Source organism: Colletotrichum chrysophilum (genome assembly GCF_026319265.1).
Source record: "Colletotrichum chrysophilum strain AFK26 chromosome Unknown scaffold_225, whole genome shotgun sequence".
In the NCBI taxonomy this organism is placed as follows: Eukaryota; Fungi; Ascomycota; class Sordariomycetes; order Glomerellales; family Glomerellaceae; genus Colletotrichum; species Colletotrichum chrysophilum.
Window position 1 is genome coordinate 27,301 of NW_026517512.1, and position 21,884 is coordinate 49,184.

Genomic DNA, 21,884 nt, shown 5'->3' on the forward strand with positions numbered 1-21,884 from the left:
GTTCGTTCTAATATCCTATGGACAGATCCACCCATGGACGGGCGCGAGAGCAGACAGAACAGTCAAAAAATACAAGCTATGGATACGCCAACTCCTGTTTCCCCCCGTTTCTTGTTCGCTCTTTGTAATACGCTCGGGATGAGAGGGGTAGTGTCGGCGGATGGACACGCACTCAAGAAGAGAGAAGAAAAGTAGTAAAAAAAAAAAAAAGAAGAGACCCTGAAACACCCAAACCCGAGAGCCTCGAGACCAGCCGGCCCGGGGCACATCTGAAAATGCATGTAGTATCGAAACCGAACCAACCCCCTTTCCATCCGCCTTCTTCCCATGCATGTCATTCTTCCCTGTCGATTAAGGAATGGATCTTTGGAGATGTAGAGAATGCTGAAGAAAACACCGTGGTCGAGAGGCCGTTTCGATCATAAGATTACACAGCACCCGCTGCCTCCTTCGCGGTTGCGGCTGCCGCCCGAGGCCGACTTGCTACCTCCCTTGGGCTCCTCCTCTTCGACGATGTCGGCAGGCCGAACTGTCATATGGACGACGTTTGCCGCCTCAGCGCTGAAGTGGTACTCTGCAGGATGAGTCAGTATGAGGGAAACTACTGGGGTGTGTAGGGTATCGTGGTTTACTTACGCTTAAGCTGGTCTTTATCATCCAGCAGCTTTCCGAAATGGATCAACCGTATGCTGCTCGGGCTGGCCGGTTTTGGATCCCACTCGTCACGCCACTCCCGCAGTATCAGCTCCTTAAGGGTGTACACACTGATGCTGAAAGGATCTTTCTTCCCGGCCTCCGTCAATCCGGGAACATTGACGTTCCTCTTTGTCAGGTACTTCTCGTCCAACTTGTAGGGGTGTCTCGCGCCGGTTGTTAACAGGAGCGTGATGTTGCAGACGGGGCCGTCGGTTGGTGAGACGGTGATGGGCTGGACGTCATCGACCGAGGGACCAATTGCCAAGGAGTCGTCTTGGCTCTGGGCCGCAGGCTGCGCTGTGTTGCCGGACTCCTTCTCCTTCCCCTTGGCCGAGGGTTCGATAGAATCATCGGCCCCCGTCGCGGTGTTGGGTTCTGGGTGTGATGAGGTGGCCGCGGCCTTGGATGTGTTTGCGGCGGCATCGTCTGTTGACAGGTTCGTCATGGGAACGGCGTCCCTGGGCTGGGCCAGAGAGGCGTCGCCGTCCTTGGGGGGTGCTTGTCCTCCAGTCATGTTGGCGGTATCGGATGGTTTGGTATCGGACATTACTGAAGTCGATGTCGATGGCGATGTTTTTTTAGGGGTCGAACAGCAGGTCGTCGTGCCTTGCAAAGGGGGACGGGACTGCGGCCTCGTTGGTGCTGGGGCAGACCGACGGCGACGGGCGACGGGCGACAGGCGACGGCGGCTGCGGCGGTGGTGAGGAGCGGCAGGGCGGCGATGGGGGAAGAGGCGACGCAATTGCTCAATTCATGCGGGAGGCGCGACGGGGGTTGCGATCGGGAATGTCGGCGAGGATTGAGGTGAGGTGAGGTGAGGTAGGAAATTGGTAGAGATGTCGTCGAGTGAGACGGATTGGAAGGTGCTACTACTACTACCAGTTGGTTGGCAGTTGCCAGGATGGGGGGTTTGTGAAGCGGAAGGCGGACCCAAGTCAAGTTCCAACCATCCAGCAATGTGGGAAAAAGGAAGGACGGGATGTTATGGGGGTCGGATTGTTGGAGACGGGAGGTTGACGGACGGGCTGGGCGCTGTCTGCTGGGTGCCCTGGGCTGGGCTGGCTGGGCTGGGCTGGCGGACCTCACAGGCTGGGACTGGAGTGGACTGGGAGCAGCACCTCACTACCGTCAGGTCCAGGTCACAGTGTAGGTAGGAGGGTCGGGTGCTGGTGCGGTGCGGTGCGGTGCCCAGATGGGTGCCCGGGCAGCCGTTCGGCAATAAGTCCGTTGTGCTGGGTCAGGTCCAGTCAGTTTAGGAGTGCGAGAGAGAGGGATGTGAACCTGGGAGGCGAACCTCATGCTGCAGTAGAGGTACCCGGCAACTCAGATACGGTTATGCTGACTACGTGCCTACCCTTCTTCGTAGGTAGGTACCTGCAATCGCGATTCCTTCCTTGCTCGTCTCTGTCACTGACACCATCCCCTCCATCGTCGTCCGTTTATTTCCTGATTTCCCTTTTCTGAATTGCATCACATCATTTGGCCCGCTGGACACGAACATGGAAACAGAGACGCCGCCGCGTGGCTCTGGTAGCACTGCGGGTGTTGATTATGCGCCTTGTACCTTTCTGCTTCGCTCCAAGGTGCCCCAGCCAACATGGCGGTAAGGTAAGCCCAAGACACGAGACAGGGTAATGCCGTGATGAGAAGCAGGCGGTGGTCCCGTTTGTCTTCCCGTTGAATTCCCAGGCAGATCGGATTACGGCGCAGGCACGGCGTCTTCGAGTCGTGCAGCCTGTTTCGTCTTGTAGGTCCAGCTTGACAACCAGCCTGCCAGCCCAGCAGATGGTGCCCCTAGCAGACCCAAGTAGGATATCGGTCGGCGGTCGCGGCGGAAGCCGGCAGCGAAGCGGCCAACGATCGGTCAAGCGTTGAGGATGTCAAGCCGGAATCACGGGCTTCGGTCTATGGTCCAGTGTCGAAAATCCAAATGTCGGTAACTCGGTCCTCTGCAAAGTATAGCAGCGTCGTTTTTAGTACACGCTGCCGTTGCCCTTTTTGTGTCAACAAACGAGATGAGTGGCCGAGCTGATTTATGGCAATGAGACAATGATGCAGCCAGCGTTCAAGGGGCTGGGTTGCTGAGAAACGAGGCCGGTGATGGGTGCAGTAATGGTGCTACTGCTGCTGTTCCCCTATTCTTCCTCGGTTTGCATCGAGAAACGGTCCTCCATTGCAGACGCAGGGTCCAGGATGGCGGCGACTCCTTTGAAGGCAATTGTCTTTTCGAAGAAACAGAAAGCCACTGCCCACTTCCAGGCACACGCTGGGCTCTATGAACCAATATTCTGGCTTCTGAAGGAACAGCGGGAAGGGTCCTGCTTGCTTCCATCTGCTGCAGCACTTCACCGAGAGTGGAAGTCACTGAGGGAGTGAAGCACCTCACTGGGGCCTCACCTCTCAAGAGAAGGATCCACCCAGCTCTGCTCCTCCCCCATCAATCCATCGGCCGTTCCCCCTCCTTCTCCAGACTCCAGAGGCTGTCCCAGGTCCCGTCGTCCCCTTTGCCTATCGGATCGGGTGCTTCCACAGCACGTCCTGCAGCCGACATGCGAGGTGCGAAAACCGAAAACCCATGGGGGCAGTCGCACTGTATTTCTCCCGCTAGGCCTGCTCCAGTCTAGCGCCTTCCAAGGTTGGGCTGGTGGGGTAGGGGGCGCTATCGGATTTTGGCAAGCACCAACACCCGGCGGTCGCGGCTAGCCCCCGCCATCAGAAGGGCCGCTATCTCTCTCGACATGACACACTTCCAGCGCACGCACTGTGGCACTGTATGATGCACTCTGAGATCAGCCCAGCTGCCTTTCAATGGAACGTCGATTGAGGGAAGGATCAAATGGAAAACACGGCACGAAGCGCGGGCAACTCATCCGCGGCGTCAATGCCAGTCCAGCCCAGCCTCGACGGAATTGCCTCACTCGCTCAGCCAGGCACGACACCGCACTCGCTAGGTCGCTCACCAAACAGGGTACGTACTTGTTCACCGGCACCCCTCAGGTCAGGTCGTGCCCCGTCGGTTCTCTTATTTTTCAGGGAACATCCAGCTTCACCACCCTGGCCAAGTGTCTGGGCATCCCAAATCCTCCCTCGGCGTCCATCCCGAATCCAAATGCAATCGGGCACGCTGGAAACGTGGGCCAGGAAAAACGACACGAGTTGTTTCAGTCCTCCTCCATACGCGTGTGGGAAACACAGCTCGGTACTGTACTCAGACGCTCGAAAGAGAGCCGCAGCAGACAGACCCCGAGGCGTCACCGCTATGCTTGTTTTCTTCGTCAACGCCAGTGCGCCGTCTCTGTCTCTGTTTCTGAACATGGGACAAGTCCAGGAACGACCAAACTCATACTCAACCCTCACCACCTTACGCCGCAGCACGGAGGCTCATTCGCTTGATCTACGCAGGACGGGAAGGAATCCCACGCTCAAGCCCCATGTTCCTCACGACATCTGCAGAAATAGAAGCCGCAAGCTCGAGCGCCCATGCGGCTCTGGAGTCTCTATCCTTTCCCTTTCGGCCTACCGCTGCTCTCATCAGTTCACAGCCTCAACATCGGCAACCTCCGGTGTAAACGGCATAATGAAGGACTTGAAGGATTCGACCTGATCCAAGTCACAGAACAGCCGCAGAATGTCAAGCAACAGCAGCAGCAAACAATACACACCCCGTAGCAGAGTCGAGAACACCGCGAGCTGAGCCGACCATCACAGAACCCCACACTCCGAAAGGATCAAAATGTCAAAAGAGGGCAAGACACAGCCCAAAAGCCACGATCTTAGACCTAAACGCATCCAGCCGCCAACAAGATGCCGGTCCAAGAACTCAGCTTCCTTCAACCGCCCGGACACTGGGACTAGCTCCATCCACGGCTCCAACGGAAAGGGCGCCCGAGTTCCAGCCCGTTTCGCGAGCTAGTCACCCAGCCCGCCAATCGCCTCCCTCGTCCTCCTCGTTACTCACCGACCTGCCTTTAACTGAAGTGCGGAACGGCGAGCGATGGACGCTGCCATTCCGATACCCTACCTCGAGTCGCCTGCTTCTTCGAGATATCCCCCATCAAGTACCTCGTCGAGGACTCGTCGAGGGAGCCTGTGACGTGAAGACAATGTCAAATCCCCCACAGACCGGGCGCACTACAAACTCCCCCCGGTCTCATCCCCGTGCCTCAAAATCCCCAAAAATATTCCTACCCCAGACCACCACAAAGCCGAGAAACACCACCGATCCTCCCCCTCTCTCGGCGCCCTCTCCACGTTACTGGCTCCTTCGCACAAATCGCGGGGGAATCCACCTTTCTCCCCCACCCGATTGCGAAAACGCCAAGCCAAGTATACGTACAATACACCATCCATCTGCCCTCACTCATGATATTAGTAAGGCAGTCAGAGTCTATCCATCCGTATATCACCCTGAAGACTGGTGCCACTTCAGCTGCACTCTGCCAGTTGCCCCGTCCGGAGATGTCGCCCCAAATTCCGCCTCTACGCCAAACCAGAACCCTTTCCCCCCCTCTCTTTTTGGCTCGAGGCTAAGATCTAGGTCCCCAAAAATCTTGGACCTATTCGAATAGACTTCCCGCGATCCCGCCACTCTAACAAAAGCAACAAACCTCCCGTACGCCCGCTCTCGAGACATCTTTGCGTTTCCTTTGTCTGAACTTCCTTTGAGAGCGTGATGGCACTAATCTGCAATCGCGAACCTTGGAAGAACCAACTACCCCGCGAATTCAGGCAGCCTGTAAAACATTGCAGTCCAAGCCAGTAGTGACACCGTACTTGACCTACTCAGACTCCCCATCATCGCGATGTTGAAGCAATAAAGTGAAAATCGAATGAATCCAAGAATAGTGTCTCTGCCATTACCGACGAGGATATCAAATATAATCTGCGTACAGAAACTTCCCACACATTACGCTCGTCCGCTCAGCAACCCCATCAAAACTACTACTACCTGTTACCCCTTTGCTCTCACAGCACAAGCAGGTCCCCGTTGCCTCCCTGCGCCGGCTGCACAATCTGTTGCGGCGCGTGCTGGTTAACCACGTACCCCGTCTCGTAGCCCGACGTGTCCCCGAACGCGTCGCCCTGGTCGATCCGCATCGCCGCCATCTGCTGCGGGCCGATGCTGGAGAAGTAGGCGTCTGCGTCGCTGACGGCCTGGGCGAGGTTGCCGTTGGCATCGACGCCGCCCGCAGCGGCGTTGTTGACGTGTTGGCTGTGCATGTTGATGTCCTGCGCCTGGCCGCCCATGCCGAGCATGCTGAGGCTCTTCTGGTTCTCGATCGACGTCGGGAGGAGGTGCTTCTGCAGCGCGGGCGAGTCGATGAGCTTGCGCGGGCGGGCGGAGCGGAAGACGGTCTGCACCGGCTTGAGGTACACGGTGGCGAGCGTGCCGACGTTGAGGCACATCTCCTCGAGGGTCGCGGGGTCGAGGCGCTCCGACTCGGCCGTGATGGCGGGCTTCTCGCCCATGACGATCTTCTTGGCCGCGTTGATGTCGGTGGACAGGAGGCGCCAGTACATGTACGCGCGGTCGCGGAGGTCGGGGTTGTCCGTCTCTTCCGTGGCCCACTTGAGCACTTTCGGGACCAGCTCCGCGCCCTTTGTCGGCCTCTGGATGAAGAGCTTGACGGTGGCGGTGAGGAGCGCCAGCTGGACCTCCACGGGCTCCTCGGCGAAGGAGTACAGGAAGTCTTCCAGGAGGGCGTCGCTGTTCTCTATCCTGTCCGCGTACTGGCCAATGACCCACACCATGGCGGCCTTGGCCTCCGGCTCGTCGAGCGAGTCGAGGTGCTCGCACAGGGTGCCGATGATGGACTCGTACTGGTTGGGGTACTTGCGGAAGATGTTTCTAATAACGACCGTGGCCTCCTGCACAATATACGTAACCTTAGTCGCGACCAGCTCCAAGAGCAGGTTGATACACTGCCTTGCTGCCGGTTCGATCTTGATGGCGAGCTTTCCTATGGCTCGCACGGCTTTGCGCACAAAGTGCACGTCGATCTCCGTGGCGTACTCTCGCAGCTCGGTGAGCACCTCATCAATGTTGTTCTCGTTGGCCAACATGAAAATGAGCTCCAGCTTCGTGACCTTGACGTAGATGGGGTCGTTGTATTTGCAGAAGAAGACGCGAATATCGTTGCGCAGGACCTCGGGCCGACGCTGCAGAATCAAGAGAGCATTCCTCAAGGCCAGGTATTGCACTTCGGGTCCCTTTGCGAGAAGCGTCACCAGGGGCGGCGAAAGCTTTTTGCAGAGCGCCGCGTTGTGTCTCTGGTCGGCGATGTAGTTCATGAGATACAAAACCACACGGATACATGTCAAAACGACCGCAGAGTTGGAGTGTGATAGGCGTGGTGTGATACGCTCCGCCAGGAGAAGAGCTTCGTTTCCATCTTGCGGCACGTATGACATGAGCGCCTCGAGGATGTACGTCTGACCCCATCTGAACGTCTGTGTCAGCACTCAATCTTGACATCACTCTTTAAATGTCAACCTACTCAGAGCAGTCTGCCAAGATAGCCACCATTTTTGAGGCATTGCTGTAGTCGATGGTGAGCTTGATCGCATCGCTGCGCTCCCAGATGTCCATCAGAGACGCCAAAGCGCTAGCAACGACCGTAGGGTTATCGTCTCTGAGCAGAGTATTCAGTCTGTCGATCAGATCTGAACCCTCAACCATTCGTCGGTCGTGGTCGTAGAGCTTCGCGACGCAAAATGCTGCCGTCTTCCTCACGTATGGGTCGGCATCCTTCAGCATGTGCTTAACCAGTGGAACAGTCGCTTCGACGAATTCGCGGACGTGGATGTAGGACATCGTTCGGAGTGCAAGCGCTCTGACGAGAGGGTTGTGGTCTTCCATATCCTGGGCACTGTCAGTCACGGCTTCTTACGCAACATCGCAACACGACAACCTACCTGCTCTAGTACTGGGATCGCCTGAACTGCAATCTCGGGTCGCATTCTGGCATAGTTCACCAAAAACAAGAAGCACCTGGAGTTTGTCAGAACGAGCCCCCTGGGAGCGCAGACATGAGACCATACATCTTCTTGATTTCCAGACTCTGGATATGCATGCAGCCGATGATGTCGGGGAACAAGGCGACCATGTCATTGTTGCTCATGGTCATGTTGGCGACAATCTTCTTGAGGGCGATTTTCTTGTTCGCATTGTTCTTGTCCTTCTTGCCACCGCTGTTCAGCTCGAGCCTCAGCTCGGCTACCTTGCCCTTCGAGGTTGTCAGCTGTCTGGAGATGTAAGGCGGCGGGGGCGCATAGGCCATGAACATGCTGGGCGGCGCATATGCAAGCATTCAGGCAAACATGGGCCAGAAGGAGAGGCTCGGTGGTGGTTGCGAGGCAGCTCAAAGCCGCAGGATGCAGAAGGCTAGGGTATGCGGGAGAGGGGAGATAATGTAGACTTTCAGAACCAAGACCTTGACTTCTTCAAAGTCATGACAGGGGTTCAGATGCAATACATGCAGGTATCACACGACAAGAGACGGGCGCACCCAGCAAAGAGTGTGCAAGACAGGAGAGGCAGAAGCGAGAGCTTACCCTGGCAAACAACTTGGAGTCTCCTCCACCCTGAGCGGCCGACATGATGACGCCCTCCTATATGAGACCTGGCGGTGGTCGGTGTGGTAATATGTAGTGCGAATCTTAGACAGTAGTTCCCCTCTAGACAGGCCTCCAACAAGCTTTGCTGGCGTGTGCTTCGATCGGGTGGTGGTGGTGGGCGATAACACCACAGACCCCTCACGCCTAGCTGTACGAAAGTCGGCAGAGGATGGGTAGGTATCGTTGACGCTGTTTGCTTCCCCCGCGGGCCTAGGATCAAGCCACCCAATTGGTAAGAGGGTCGCAAAAGTTGGCGGAAGGCTGCAGTTTTCCTGGACTCGAGTGTCTTGGAATGGTGGGAGGGGGCGCAGGTGCAGAAGTGAGGGATGTCACATGCGTCGTTGGGGCCGGGGGGTTTTCGATTCGCGGCCAATCGAAGGGTGTGTTTGCTGCGATAGTCCTTCTCTCGTCTCGATGCCAGATGCCGGCCGGATCTCCTCGAGGTCGGAGTTGTTTGATTTCTCGCGCGACGCAAGTCCGATCGATTTCGCGGGTTCGGCAACGGTCGATTGAGGAGTGCCGGTTTCGGTGCAACGGCGACTTTGCGGGATGTCGTCGTCGTTGATCGGTTCTCGTGGACGGCCCGTTTTCGTTTCCAGATGTTTAAGGGGAAACGTTGGGTGAGAAAGGGTCCCAAAGCTCCCGCCGTTCCGCGGTGGATGCGACAGGCCCCCGGTACGCTACTTTACCACTCGCATGTCGCAGCAGTCGCGCTCGCCCCGGTTTTAGCTTATCGGCCTTATGCAGGGCCGATAAGACATGGACCCGACCTCCGGTTGCTGCTAAGGCAAGCAGGCGACATCGCCTGTCCCATGGTTTAACCGAGCTGTGGTGGGGACCTTATCCAACGTCGTCGCGAGCTGTCAACGCCGCCTCCGAAGCTTTCATCCCAACGGCCGCGCCCGTGTCCTCAATTACCGAACCCGAAGTCCCAACCGACCGATCTCGATATCTACAAAGATGGCTCTGGTCAATAGCTCCGTGCCGCGATGGGTCGCGGATTTGCAGTCTCCTCCGGCCGCAAAGTCCAAGGTCTATGGCATTTCCGACCCCCCCGGGTACCCATCGCAGTCCACTGGCTCCAAGGTACGGAATCGCGTCGAGATCGCATTGGAGCCGCGCTGACATCTCGATACAGAAGCAGAAGGATCAAAAGGTCCAGCCCCAGCCCCGCAAGCAGCAGTCGCCCGAGGAGATGGACACGTTGAAGGTCAAGAAGGCGTGGGAAGTCGCCCTCGCCCCCGTAAAGAACCTGCCCATGACGGCCATCATGATGTACATGTCGGGCAACTCACTGCAGATCTTCAGCATCATGATGGTCTTTATGGCATTCAAGAACCCTCTCGTCGGTCTCACTGCGGTCAATCAGGCGTTTGAGAGGTTCGAGTCGGAGACGAACAAGGGCAAGATGCTCCAGGTCAAGCTGGCATACGTTGCTATGCAGTTTGTTGCGCTGGGCTTGGCTGTGTGGAAGGTCAACTCGATGGGATTGTTACCGTATGTGTTATCGTCTGCAAGCATTGGTCATATACTAACGCGAATGCAGGACAACGCGATCAGATTGGCTGGCTTGGGAAGTCCGCAGAGAGCCCCTGGAATTCTCAGTGCCCGCGTTATAGACATTAATTCAATTAAAGGCTGTGTATCAGCTAATTTCCGCCTACGTTATCATTAATCGTCATTGTTTGTTGCTCAGATTGCCCGCTCCCTGCAGTTGACGCCGCAGTTCCAGGACCCAATAGGCTGGGTGACAGGATCATGTTCAGGAACAACTACTAAGCTTATGTCGTTGAATGGATCATCTTCTATGGGCGTATCAAGCCAGCGTTGCCTTTGTGTCGAGGTCGAATCGTCATGTGGACTAACATCGAATCCTACAACGTCACGTTGATCATCCGATATCGCCTGTTGCCGATCATGCAGCGGTCGTTGTATTGGAATAGCCACGCCGTTATTTAATATGCCTGCAGTTTCTTCCGCTGGTTTTTGGAGAACCCTGGCAACAGCGGTGGCCCTTTCGGCTAACATGAAAGCCTCAGTTACGTCGTTCTCGTCGTCAAGGATTGCCTCTAAGGGCAGCTCAAGGGGCAAGTTCTCGAGAGGTTGGAGGTGGATCGCTCCAAGCTCAGTGAGAAGGCTGTCGACATGAGTCTATTAAACGAGTCAGTTCCGCACTAAGGCCGGGTTGGATGATCCTGTCTCACCATCTCGGTCAACGTCTAGGTTGGTCTGAATGTATGTATGGGTTTGTTTGTCACGGCTGAGGAGCTGCTCATTGCTTTTCATGGAGGTGGGGGCCATAGACCTTTATAGCCATCGACCGATCCTTAGACTGTAGTCGAGGTTGAACGAGAGGCTTCGTGTGTCAAGGCTGTCCATGTCGAAGGTAACAGCATCGTAAGCTTATTTTTAGCTCACAATGATCAAGACAACCATCGCAACACCACGAAGAGGACGTGTTTCAACCAGTAACGCTCTCCCGTCACGCTCGTGTTTGTTTTTAACTACAAGCGGCTGAAGTCAATCCGAGTCTTTACCCCAATCAGGACATCCCAGCCGATTAAGAGACAATGCTCCGTACGAGCCGGCAATATCCCCCATAGGTCTTTCGGAGTCGGTTCTGACGTCCTGTCGCGTGCTCATTGGCCAATTGGTAGGGAAAGCAGGCTTCTGGAGCTGTACCTGACACTAGGACGATGACGATCCCTTTACATTCCAGCTCTGGGTTCCAAAATGGGACCAAATCTGGAACATGACCACCCACCGTTTCCTGGCGTGTTTTTCGAAACAAGTGGGCTTGCTGGCCAGGCCATGCTTGCCCATCCGCACACTAGAGGTCGCTCACCCGCAAGAAACCTGTGTACACGATGCCGTGTTTGTGCAAGATGTCTCTGTTGATGTCTCTCGTGGTTTCTGTCGGGGCAGTGGATGTCTGATCCGCGGCCTTTGTTCTTCGTCTATCCAGACGTGCCCTGAATCGCCCGCCCAACCTCCAGCCGTAGGTGGGTGGTTGCCTCGACTGCCTCACCGGTCTAAGTCGACGCTAACATATCTCCCTTCTCAAACCTTCGCGGAATAAGCCTGTCAGGTCTTACCAAAAGCCAATCCCCGAAGCTGTATCCTGGGCATTTGCACATGCTTATTGAACGCGGCACCGAAAACAGAGAAATCCATGTTGAGAATCGCGAAGGAGGCTCAAGTAGCAGCCTCGATGACATACACCTCATTCTCCATCCAGCCCCCCCTATTTCCCATTGCTGCTTTGTCCGTTGTGGACCGACAGAGACCGATGGCTGAGACCATCCAACCCAGCAGAGAACACTTAGGATCGAGGCAACGGGACTGGTGTACGGGCGCTGCGGTAGTGCTATCGAGCCATTTGGCGGAACGTCTGGAGCTTTGGCATCGTTCCGTGGCGTTGACCCGCATTCTAGATATGAGGGGTTACAGTTGGCAGGTAAGCCACGGCGGAGGGACTAAACGATCACGGGCTCGATGACAGACCGCGCAAGAAGACCACCCTCGATGTTTGGCCGTCACATACGAAGCAACTGACTCGAGCAAGATGGTCTGAACAAGTTGTGAGATCTAAATGACGCTATCAGTTATCGCATCTGCCTAACCGCGCTTTGCGCAACAATATACCCAATCATCACGAGGCTTCCTTCATCCGCCTCTCATTCCTCCAGCCCGGCCCATTTCTAACAATCAGAAACATCATCGGACTGGTCACTGCGCACAACGCAGCAATGAACGTGAAGCACCACCCCCTGCCCATGCCAGAAATCATGTACTCGATGATGGCCGTGCCCACGGCGCCCACCAGGCACCGGACGAGGTTGTTCGCGGCCGTGGCCGTGGCCGGCGCCTCGGGGTACAGGTCCACGATCAGGGTGTTCATGATGCTGAAGGATCCCGTGATGGTGAGCCCGATGATGCTCTGCAGCACCAGCGGCGCCGCGACGCTCGTCTCGAGCTGCAGCACCCAGCCGTACGCCACCAGCGTGATCAGGCCGACGATGACGGCGGGGTACACCGGCTGCAGGCGGGCCTTCTCGATGGGGAACTTGCTGAGGTCGTCGCCCCGCCTGCGGTCGATGGTGAATCCGATCTTCCTCGCGATGCGCCGGTAGTTCCAGTCGAGCACGTACCCCTGACCCAAGCTCGCGATGCAACAGCCCGCGCCGTACGGCAGATAACACAACCCCAGTTGCAAATCATTAAAGTGGTAAATCTCGCGGAACAAAGTCCCCAGCGTCGCGGCCACATCGATGAAGGCAACGTACAACAAGGAATTGTACACCAGGATCAGCGCCATCTCCTTTTCAAAGATGATCTTCACCGCCCTCAATGGGTTCGGGAACCTAAGCTTGCGCGCCGGCTGCCCCGCCACTGACTCCTGCCTCTCCAGCCCGGCCGCCTCCCGCTCGCGGTGCCGCCGCCGCCGCCGGATGAGGTCCAGCACGGGGCGGTTCCACGTCTGCGCCGGGACGGACCCGTTGCCGACGACGTTGCGGCACGTCTCGGGGATGAAGAGCGCGAACGGCACGAGCCAGGCCCCGATGAGCGCGACGCAGAACCAGAAGATGGACGCCCAGCCAAAGTACTGCGTGAGCACGCCGCCGAGGACGGGGCCGATGGTGGGGCCGACGTTGATCCCCGCGCCGACGATGCCCATGTACTTGCCGCGCTCGGAGGACATGGAGATGTCGGCGACCATGGCGAAGCCGAGGGCGATGGCGCCGGAGCTGCCGCCGGATTGGAACATGCGCAGGACGATGAGGGCGGCGTAGTTGCGCTGCAGGGCGAGGCCGATGTTGGCGACGAGGTAGATTGCGAAGGCGACGAGGAAGGCGGGGCGGCGGCCGGCCATGTCGCCGAAGTCGCCGAAGAGGGTGGGCGAGATGGCCTGGAGGATCATGTAGGAGGTGACGGTGAGGTTGACGGCGGCGACGGAGACGTGGAGGTCCTCGGCGATGGGGGCGAGAACGGGGTAGTAGATGTTGGCGGACATGGGCGGGACGAAGCAGGCGACGGCGGCCATGAAGGCGACCCAGCGCTTTGTGGACGGGGGGAAGGCGCTGTAGGCTGGGCCTGAGGGTTGGCGGGTGAGGTTCTCGGGATCATCTTGTGGGGTTGTTGGTGAGGGTTCGTCAACGGGCGTGTTGTCTGAAGAGTTGTCGATGGAAGCGGTTTCGTCTTGTTCTTTCTCGTTGATGGGTTGAGGTTGTGAAGGGGTGGGTATTACTGGCGGCTCAGCCGAGTTGATGACGGACGGTAAACTTATTTCTCCCCCTTTTGGGGGGATGTCATTGTGTGCCATACTGATCTCAACTCTGAGTGCAGAAAGACTGAAGTCGGTGTGAATATCACGAGTTCAAGTGAGATGAACGAAAGTACTTGTACGGTTCGATTCGCTACACCACTGTCGATGAAGTTAGAAACAAGACAGCGTCAACACAACATACAAAACAAAGGACAAAATCCAAGATAAGAGGAAAGAACCAAACACCAATAGATCGACCTTCCCTTCATGTAAAACTTGTCGTCGGTATCCGTCCGTAAGCGGGCCCTATTCCCGCCCACCGGGCCGCCATGAATGATGTTATTTCCGCCCTGGCATCGCCTCCACCACACCCTGGAAAACCGGCACCTGCGCCGTTCGCCATTGCGGCTCTCGTGATTCGCCCGGTCCGGCCCATGGTGTCCACCACGCCCGCTGTTTTGGGCAAGTGGTTCTGTCTCGACGGTCTGGCATTGACCGCGATGCGACAAGCTTGGTGCGGTATCGGGAGTTTGGGCGAGCGTCGAGCTGACTCCAGCTCTGCTCCATTGATTTTCGTTCAAAGGCACGGGGTCACTTGACCAGCTGGTTCCTGTCGTGCAATGAGAACGAAGGCCGATTTCGGTTCATCATTGTGGCTCAGTTGTCTGTCATCAACGTCTATGAAGGGACTCTCTGGCCAATATGCATGTTGAAACCGGTGTCGAAATGTTTAACCGTCTTCTTCGGCGGCGAAGCTTCCTGCCACCGACCCTGGTGGATACTGGGCCGTGCGTTTTGCCGACAACGGTGCCGAAGCTGCGCCGGTAGAACTCGCCTACCTACGCACGGCCACATGCGCCACAGGTGTCAAGACGCATCAGCCACAGAAATGTACTGTGGCTGGTGAGTCCAACGGCCAAAGCCACGTCATTGGAGAACAGCTTGCCAATTCCAGGTTGTGGTGGAATGTCGATGGCCTCTAACGACGTTGCTGCTCGACTGCACTCACGACACACGAATAGCATGCGCACCGAAACTAGGTGACGAACCCCTCAACTCCCTCGAATTTGTCGTCTGGCCGACCCCAGCTACGGCCGCAATGGACATCACACCACTCTTCAACGAGCTCCTCCGGAAGCACAATGCGCCCCCCGTCACCGAGAAGAAGCTCAGCCTCGAAGCGATTGACGGCTTCCTGAAGGAGGCCTACAGAATAGTTGGTCGCCCCATCCCTCCAGCAAACCACCCAAACCCAACTAATGCCTCTTTCCAGAACTCCCACATCACAACCCTCCACAAAGAGCTCAAAGACGTCCGACAAGCCTACCTCTCCACCGCCCAACCGCGGCGGCATGTCCGCACGAACACAGGGAGCAGCTCCCTGAAGGAACCCCAACAGCCCCTGACGGACCGACAGCGCGAGGACATCGACGCGCGCGCCAAGTCGATGCTGCGCGAGCTCAACGCGTCCATCCGCGCGCTGGATGAGACGGAGCAGCTGCGCCGCGAGACGGAGGCGGCGGTGATCCGCAAGACGCACGTGCGCGGGCTCGGCGCGCTGGGCGCGTGGGCGGCGGGCGCGGAGGTCGCGGACGCGCGCAAGTCGGCGGAGCACCTCGCGGCGGAGGGGAAGGCGCGGGACGTCGGGCTGCACCGCGACGGCGTGCTGTGGAGCCTGCGGCAGGCGCTGCAGCTGTGCGGGCGGACGCAGCAGGACATGATGGAGGCGAGGCTGACGAGGGAGATGGAGAAGAATAGGAGCGTGCTGGCGAAGGCGGGCGGCGGGGCGATGCCGGAGCTGGGTGGGGGGTTCTACGAGGCGATGAAGAGGGAGAAGGAGGCGAAGAAGGGAGGGTTTGATACGGCGACGGGGCTGCCGCCGGATGAGGGGTCGTATGACTTCAGGCAGGACCTTACGGAGGAGCAGATTCAGATGTTTGAGAAGGGGAATCAGGACATGCTGCAGCATTATAACAGCACGTTGGACAAAGTCAGGTACGTGGCATGGTGGTTCCTTTTCAAGACGGCTTTTGCTAACATGGGTGTTTGCGCAGGACGGCAGAGAAGTCGCTGATTGAGATTGCCGAGTTGCAGACGTTGCTTGTGGGCAATCTCGCGACGCAGTCGGCGCATATCGAGCAGCTGGTGTCAGATTCGGAGAACATCACAGCGGACGTTGGCGGCGGTAACAAGCAGTTGAAGAAGGCGACGCAGAGGCCCAGTGCGGCGAGGTACACCTTCTTCGCATCGGCGGGGTTATGTGCGTTCTTGATCTTGTGGGATTTGGTGATATAGATACCTCAACTGCCTCATAAGGAGGCTGTAAAAATACACATCAATGCTCAATCTCTCGTAGGATGTTCAAAGTAAGCTGGGGGATGGCGGGGGAGGCTGGCATGTGAAAGCATGGGGTCTAGCGTCACATGCCGGATGGAAAGCCCAGACCAGGACCAGGTGACCTCTCGCATCAAGCCATCTCGATTTAATTAACAGCAAATCTGGACCGGTTCCCTCCAGCCCGGCCATAGTATGAAGATGGCCACTATTCAAAGGCGTTGTAAACGCGCAGAACGTTGTTGCGGTGTGCACAATGTTATGTGCGTTGGCTGGCGGGTTTCTCCGAGGTGCCACAAGACGGAGCTCTATCGGCGTCTGGGCCACGGCACTTGGAGCTGTTGCGAAGCGAGCTTCTGATTGGCGCTGTTAACTGCGTCAAAGTAGGTACATCTGATGTGCGAAACAGAACCGGGGGTCTTCATCCAGGCTTTGGAGGGTGCTCGGCGTCGTAATCCCGTGGAGCCGGGTTATTTGGGAGGGTAAATGGGCTGTGAGAGGAACTGCCTGTGATTGCAGCGTGTGCAGAGTGTTGCTGCAGACATGTTGTGTAAGTTGGTGTCAACTTGCATGAGATGGGATGATCTTCAACCGTTCCTGTCAGGGCGTCCCGGAGCTTGCACACTCACTGCACTGGGTTCTGGGGAAGTCTCCGGAGAAAGACGGATCGTACGGACTAGGACGAAAATGAAGAAAAGGCAAAACATCAAGTGAACCATGTGTCGAGGCATCTTCGAGTCGTGCCGTGGCCGTTGGGCGGCAGAGAGAGTCAGTCATGGGGGGCGGCGCTGCTCCCGAGACCTCGGCCCATCCGCAACAGTGACCTCACAGCTCGAGCTTAGGGAAGCCGGCTGCGGGAGGATAAGAGAGGGCGCATTCCCCCGCGGCGGGCCCTGCAGCAGCAGCAGAGGCAGCATCAGTGTGATCGGAGTTGTCCCGTCATTGAACAATCCCGTTTTACCTGCACACGCACTTTGTAGAAAACGATTCCCGATAGTCCCCCGACACTTCGCCGATTCCTGCCTCTGCCCAGCCGGCATCTCACTCTTCGGTGTCCCCCTCTATCAACCCGCTGTCGGATATTATCGTCAAACACAGACAGACTGATTCTCCTCCACGGGTTTCTTCTCCCTCTCACTGTGTCCAGCCAGCCAGCCAGCCCCCCCGAATCCGCAAAATCAAGCCAGCCAAGACAAAGACAGCCCACAACCGCCGGCTGTCCGCGCCCGTTTCGAGTAACAGGTTACGAAATAGCTGCCCGCAGGCTGTGGATACCTCTTACTTTGTATTACCCTCGCCGCCGCATCACCTGGCCGTACCTGTTTTTTTTTTTTCCTCAGTCCTCCTGGAATTCCAATCCCGTAAGCCTGTAAGGTAGGTAACCAGGGCCCCCGTTCCCCGATCGTCCGAGCAGCCCCCGTAACGAGGCCACCCCGTTGTGCGTCTGTGTCTGTGTCGGTCTGCCCTGTCTGTTTTGTTTGGTCCTGCATCAGCCAAACCAAACAGTGCCTATTTTCTGCAGCTCTTTTTCTGGCTGTAACTGCACCTGTAACGCAACTGTCTGCAACGGTCTGTAACTGACTACCTTACCCTAGGTGCTTAGCTACCTTTACCTTCTTTGAGTATCCGTACGCCTCTTCACCAACCAACCACCTTACTACGCAGTACTGCAAACCTGCAACACTCGGCGAGACACCGCGTGCAGCCCCAAGGTGAGCAACCAGCAAAGTACCTCCTTTATCTGGGAGGAAGTCCTCTTACATCGTCATCCCCGCCCCCGTGGTACATCTCTTACCTCACCATCCCACCTCGTCCCCAGGTACTTGCACAGGTTCCCCTAGCCAATCCTTGGATTGTGCAGTAGCTTCCCCCGGCCTGCAACAAGCTGCCCGCTGCCATGGAGGCGCATGTCCGCTTCCACCTCCCTTTCTTTCTACTATACTTGGTCACTCCCTATGTCCCGTCCTTTTCCCCGGTTGGCGCCTGTAATCGCAAAGCCTCCTATTCGCCCGTCTAAATCGTACCACTTCCTGATGCCATAATAATAACAACGACCCCAGGCGACCCTTCCCTCTGACTCGTTCCATCTCACGAAAGCTCCGACACCACTTGAAAATGCCGGGTGACTCCTCGTCGTCTTCTTCTGCATTTTCTCTCTCTGCTTCCTCTCCCTCATCCTCTTCCTCTCCTCAGACAAACTCTACCCTTTCGAGAATACGCAACATTGCACAGCACATCATGGCGCCCGTATCAACGACAAGCTTCCCCGCCAGCACGGTGCCCCAAGCTCCCGAGGACCCCCTCTTCGGCTTGATGGCCGCCTACAGGGCCGACCAGAGCAAGGACAAGGTCGACTTGGGCATTGGAGCTTACCGCGATGACAACGCGAAGCCTTGGGTCCTGCCCGTCGTCAAGAAGGTGCGTTCCTCTCTACTGCTGCTTCTCACAGCTTCTCGACCCGTTTCCGTGGCATTTTTCTGTCGTCACGAACCCTCCGGCCCACCCGCAGAAAAGCTCAGCTGCGTCACCCGGCAGCCGCAAACCGGCTGATGCGATGGGTGCACCACCTATTTTTGACGAGATTTCCCCTCATGCCGCCTCCACTTCCCTCCCTTCCTGAGCCCCTACCTAAGCCCCTAACGTGAACCCACCCCCGCTGACCCCGCCATGATGCAACTGCACAGGCCGACGAGATCCTCCGCAACGACCCTGAACTCAATCACGAATATGCCCCCATCGCCGGTATCGTCAGCTTCACCTCAAAGGCCAACGAGCTGATGCTCGGCGCCGACTCGCCTGCCATCCGCGAGAAGCGCACCACCTCCGTCCAGACCATCTCCGGCACCGGTGCCGTCCATCTCGGCGCCCTCTTCCTCGCCAAGTTCTACAAGGGCAACCGCACCGTCTACATCTCCAACCCGACATGGGCGAACCACAACCAGATCTTCGGCAACGTCGGCCTCCCCATCGCCCAGTACCCCTACTTCTCCAAGCAGACAAAGGGCCTCGACTTTGAGGGCATGAAGGCCGCCATCTCCGCCGCCCCCGACCGCTCCATCATCCTCCTGCACGCCTGCGCCCACAACCCCACGGGCGTCGACCCGACCCAGGAGCAGTGGAAGGAGATCGCCGCCCTCCTGCGCCAGAAGAACCACTTCCCCTTCTTCGACTGCGCCTACCAGGGCTTCGCCTCCGGCAACCTCGCCCGCGACGCCTGGGCCGTCCGCTACTTCATCGAGCAGGGCTTCGAGCTCCTCATCGCCCAGTCCTTCGCCAAGAACTTTGGCCTCTACGGCGAGCGCGCCGGCTGCTTCCACTTCGTCACCGCCCCGGCCTCCGACGCCGCCGACACCACCTCCCGCATCGCCTCCCAGCTCGCCATCCTGCAGCGCTCCGAGATCTCCAACCCCCCGCTGTACGGCGCCCGCGTCGCCAGCACCGTCCTCAACGACCCCGCCCTGTTCGCCGAGTGGGAGGACAACCTGCGCACCATGTCCGGACGCATCATCGAGATGCGCAAGGTCCTGCGTGCCAAGCTTGAGGAGCTCGGCACCCCAGGCACCTGGAACCACATCACCGACCAGATCGGCATGTTCAGCTTCACCGGTCTCAGCGAGGCCCAGGTCTTGAAGCTGCGCGAGGACGCCCACGTTTACATGACCAAGAACGGCCGCATCAGCATGGCTGGTCTCAACACGAGGAATGTCGAGTACTTCGCCAAGGCTGTTGACAAGGTCGTTCGCGAGTCGCAGTAGACGATGCATGTGCGTTGTGTAGGCCAATTGGGACCCGGGCTGTAAAGGCGGCCCGAGGATTGGGAGGAGCTTTTATTAAGACTTTACATGACCGTCTGATGAACAGATTGACGGCCGAAGGGACACACGGCAGGAAATGGAAAAAAAGAGAATAGATTTCCCAGCTCTGGAGTATTCAAGCATCACGTCTTTTTCACTGCATCACTTCATTTTGCGACATCTACGGGCTTACCTTTATTTTGGTTCAGTGTTGAATTTGCCATGATACGTCTAATCACGCCTGCTCGGCGTAGATGTCGTCAAGGTTGCCAATTGTGATTCCAGCCATAACCGCAAACAAGGTTCCTAGACTTGTGTATAGACTAGAACATGACCGCACGTTCCATGCCTGTGATGCTGAAAGTCCAGAATGCGGCCCCAATCGTGGGATGACTCTCGCAGTCACGTTGTTCGTCAAAAAGCTGGGGCATGTGACCATGTGCTGGCACATTTGCTCCAACGTAGCTGAATGCCAACGCCGGACTCAACGTTTTCGACAAGCGCATCGTGACGTCGCGTCCGGAGGAATTGTACTCGTTTTGAGCTAGGTTGAGGGCCTCCACGACGAGCTGCATCTTTCTACGACGAGCTGCATCTTTGAAACTGGTCGGCTGGTTGGAATCTCAGTTCTCGGCTTCAGCAACTTGCTCGTCGAAAGTCGATCAAAAAAATGTCAATGGTTGCCGGCCGCATGGCTGTTTCTCTAAGTTCTGATGCAGCTTCCTCTCTCCATCTGAAAGCTTTCAGGCGAGAGATCTGTGAGAAAAATGGCTTTCCTTCGCTGTTTCGTCTTTTCCTCTCGGCAGGTCGAACGACGTAGGATCTCATGAGTTTAGCTGGTATTGCGCGTGCTGCTGCTGCAATCGAGCATTCAAGAACAATGTGGCCCGGTTCAGGAAGAATCAGCCGGTAAGCTTCTTCAGAGCTGAGCCGTCAGGGTTGTTGCCCGGTGTAAGTGGGAGTCGGGATGGTGATTGGTCGGTTCGGTCTCGATGGTACGCTTTTGGCGGAATGTCTCTGTTTTGGTTTTTCACTCATCTTCCGACCAATCCTCATCTTTCCCTTCTAAGTCAAGCAGTCGTCGATGTATCCGGCCCTGAGTTGCTCCGTTCAGAACTCAGATACAGCAGGAGCGCTCAATCGGTTTCGTCCCAGCAGGATGTCGAGTCAGAATATCCCAGGTTTTCATCTCGTAAGTGGCGCCCATGGTCGGAATCCTCCCTGCTTTTGTTTTTTGTTTTCCTTGGCGCGGGGAAAAAAGGACGAAGGTATGGCGGAAGCAGATGAGGACTTGGGGTCAGAAGTTCAGGGACGACGTCCCGATTATCTACCCTCGACACCCCGTGGCAATCGGCCCTTCTCTCGGGTGTTTACGGCTAACGGTATGCCCCATGCCGGCAGACGGGAGTGGCTGCGCACCCCTGCTGGTGTAGGTTTTGTGGGGTGTGCCTCCGTGATTTCACGATGCGGCGGTGGTTTGTTTGTCCCTCTCTGCGATTAAAGTGTGGTTGACGCGGAAAGTATTGACCGGAAGATGTCTGCTATTCCGCTGTTCCGCGAGCCGGAGTAGATAGATTCCAGAGAGGAGAGGGTTGTGGGCGAGTCAGAGATTGCTGTGATGAACCTGTGTGCCATCGGGAATACGGTACTACACTCCCCCGCAAGGAAATCTCTCTTTCCTGGTTTTTGTTCTTGCGGGGGAGGAAGATGACTGGAGGATCTGCCTGGCTTTGCTACCGGGGTGGTGTGGTGGTTTTTGGTATTGGGGAAAGTTGGAGGTTGCTTGTTACCCCAGCCGGGCAATACGCCCTGCGATGTTCATCCCGTCTTTGGACAATCGTGCTCTATGGAGTAAAGCCTCAATGCCTCCTTTGATGGTTTTGTTCCTTGAATTAGCATTACTACCATCCGTTCTCTGTAGTGGATGGAGAACCGAAAAGCAAAGGAGATATCATGCTTTCCCGTCCTCGTGTTGAAGCTCCCATGGCAAGGTTACATCTCCGTCGTTCCGTCTAACCATTCTCCCGGGACAGCTTCCAGCAACGCCGTCTTGGGCCCATCCACTCTTCTATGCGGAGTAATTGATCAGAGTGGTCCTCACCTGACAACGCAATGGGCCAGCATGCCGCTTGAATCACCATCTTGGCATGCCTCGCCCATTTGAGGCACAGCCAAAA

General features: G+C 56.9%; 6 protein-coding genes across 6 annotated transcripts; 3 read left to right on the plus strand and 3 right to left on the minus strand.

Moving 5' to 3' along the window:
• Nucleotides 1–419: 419 nt before the first annotated feature.
• Nucleotides 420–1,210, minus strand: COL26b_013373 (uncharacterized protein; the record flags this gene model as incomplete). The annotated part of the gene is made up of 2 exons (XM_053185990.1): nt 420–574; nt 637–1,210. 2 exons carry the CDS (start codon nt 1,208–1,210, stop codon nt 420–422), a joined length of 729 nt encoding a protein of 242 aa, XP_053030063.1.
• Nucleotides 1,211–5,661: 4,451 nt separating this feature from the next.
• COL26b_013374 (uncharacterized protein) lies at nt 5,662–7,982 on the minus strand (the record flags this gene model as incomplete). Its single annotated transcript, XM_053185991.1, has 4 exons — nt 5,662–7,138; nt 7,194–7,558; nt 7,612–7,687; nt 7,738–7,982. 4 exons carry the CDS (start codon nt 7,980–7,982, stop codon nt 5,662–5,664), a joined length of 2,163 nt encoding a protein of 720 aa, XP_053030064.1.
• Nucleotides 7,983–9,273: 1,291 nt separating this feature from the next.
• Nucleotides 9,274–9,932, plus strand: COL26b_013375 (uncharacterized protein; the record flags this gene model as incomplete). Its single annotated transcript, XM_053185992.1, has 3 exons — nt 9,274–9,399; nt 9,452–9,810; nt 9,860–9,932. The coding sequence occupies 3 exons, from the start codon at nt 9,274–9,276 to the stop codon at nt 9,930–9,932; spliced, it is 558 nt and encodes a 185-aa protein (XP_053030065.1).
• A 2,033-nt stretch (nt 9,933–11,965) lies between these two features.
• On the minus strand, nt 11,966–13,357 carry COL26b_013376 (uncharacterized protein; the record flags this gene model as incomplete). The annotated part of the gene is made up of 1 exon (XM_053185993.1): nt 11,966–13,357. One exon carries the CDS (start codon nt 13,355–13,357, stop codon nt 11,966–11,968), a length of 1,392 nt encoding a protein of 463 aa, XP_053030066.1.
• Nucleotides 13,358–14,678: 1,321 nt separating this feature from the next.
• COL26b_013377 (uncharacterized protein) lies at nt 14,679–15,874 on the plus strand (the record flags this gene model as incomplete). Its single annotated transcript, XM_053185994.1, has 3 exons — nt 14,679–14,795; nt 14,853–15,574; nt 15,634–15,874. The coding sequence occupies 3 exons, from the start codon at nt 14,679–14,681 to the stop codon at nt 15,872–15,874; spliced, it is 1,080 nt and encodes a 359-aa protein (XP_053030067.1).
• Nucleotides 15,875–18,151: 2,277 nt separating this feature from the next.
• COL26b_013378 (uncharacterized protein) lies at nt 18,152–19,668 on the plus strand (the record flags this gene model as incomplete). The annotated part of the gene is made up of 2 exons (XM_053185995.1): nt 18,152–18,331; nt 18,598–19,668. 2 exons carry the CDS (start codon nt 18,152–18,154, stop codon nt 19,666–19,668), a joined length of 1,251 nt encoding a protein of 416 aa, XP_053030068.1.
• Between the last annotated feature and the right edge of the window lie 2,216 nt (nt 19,669–21,884).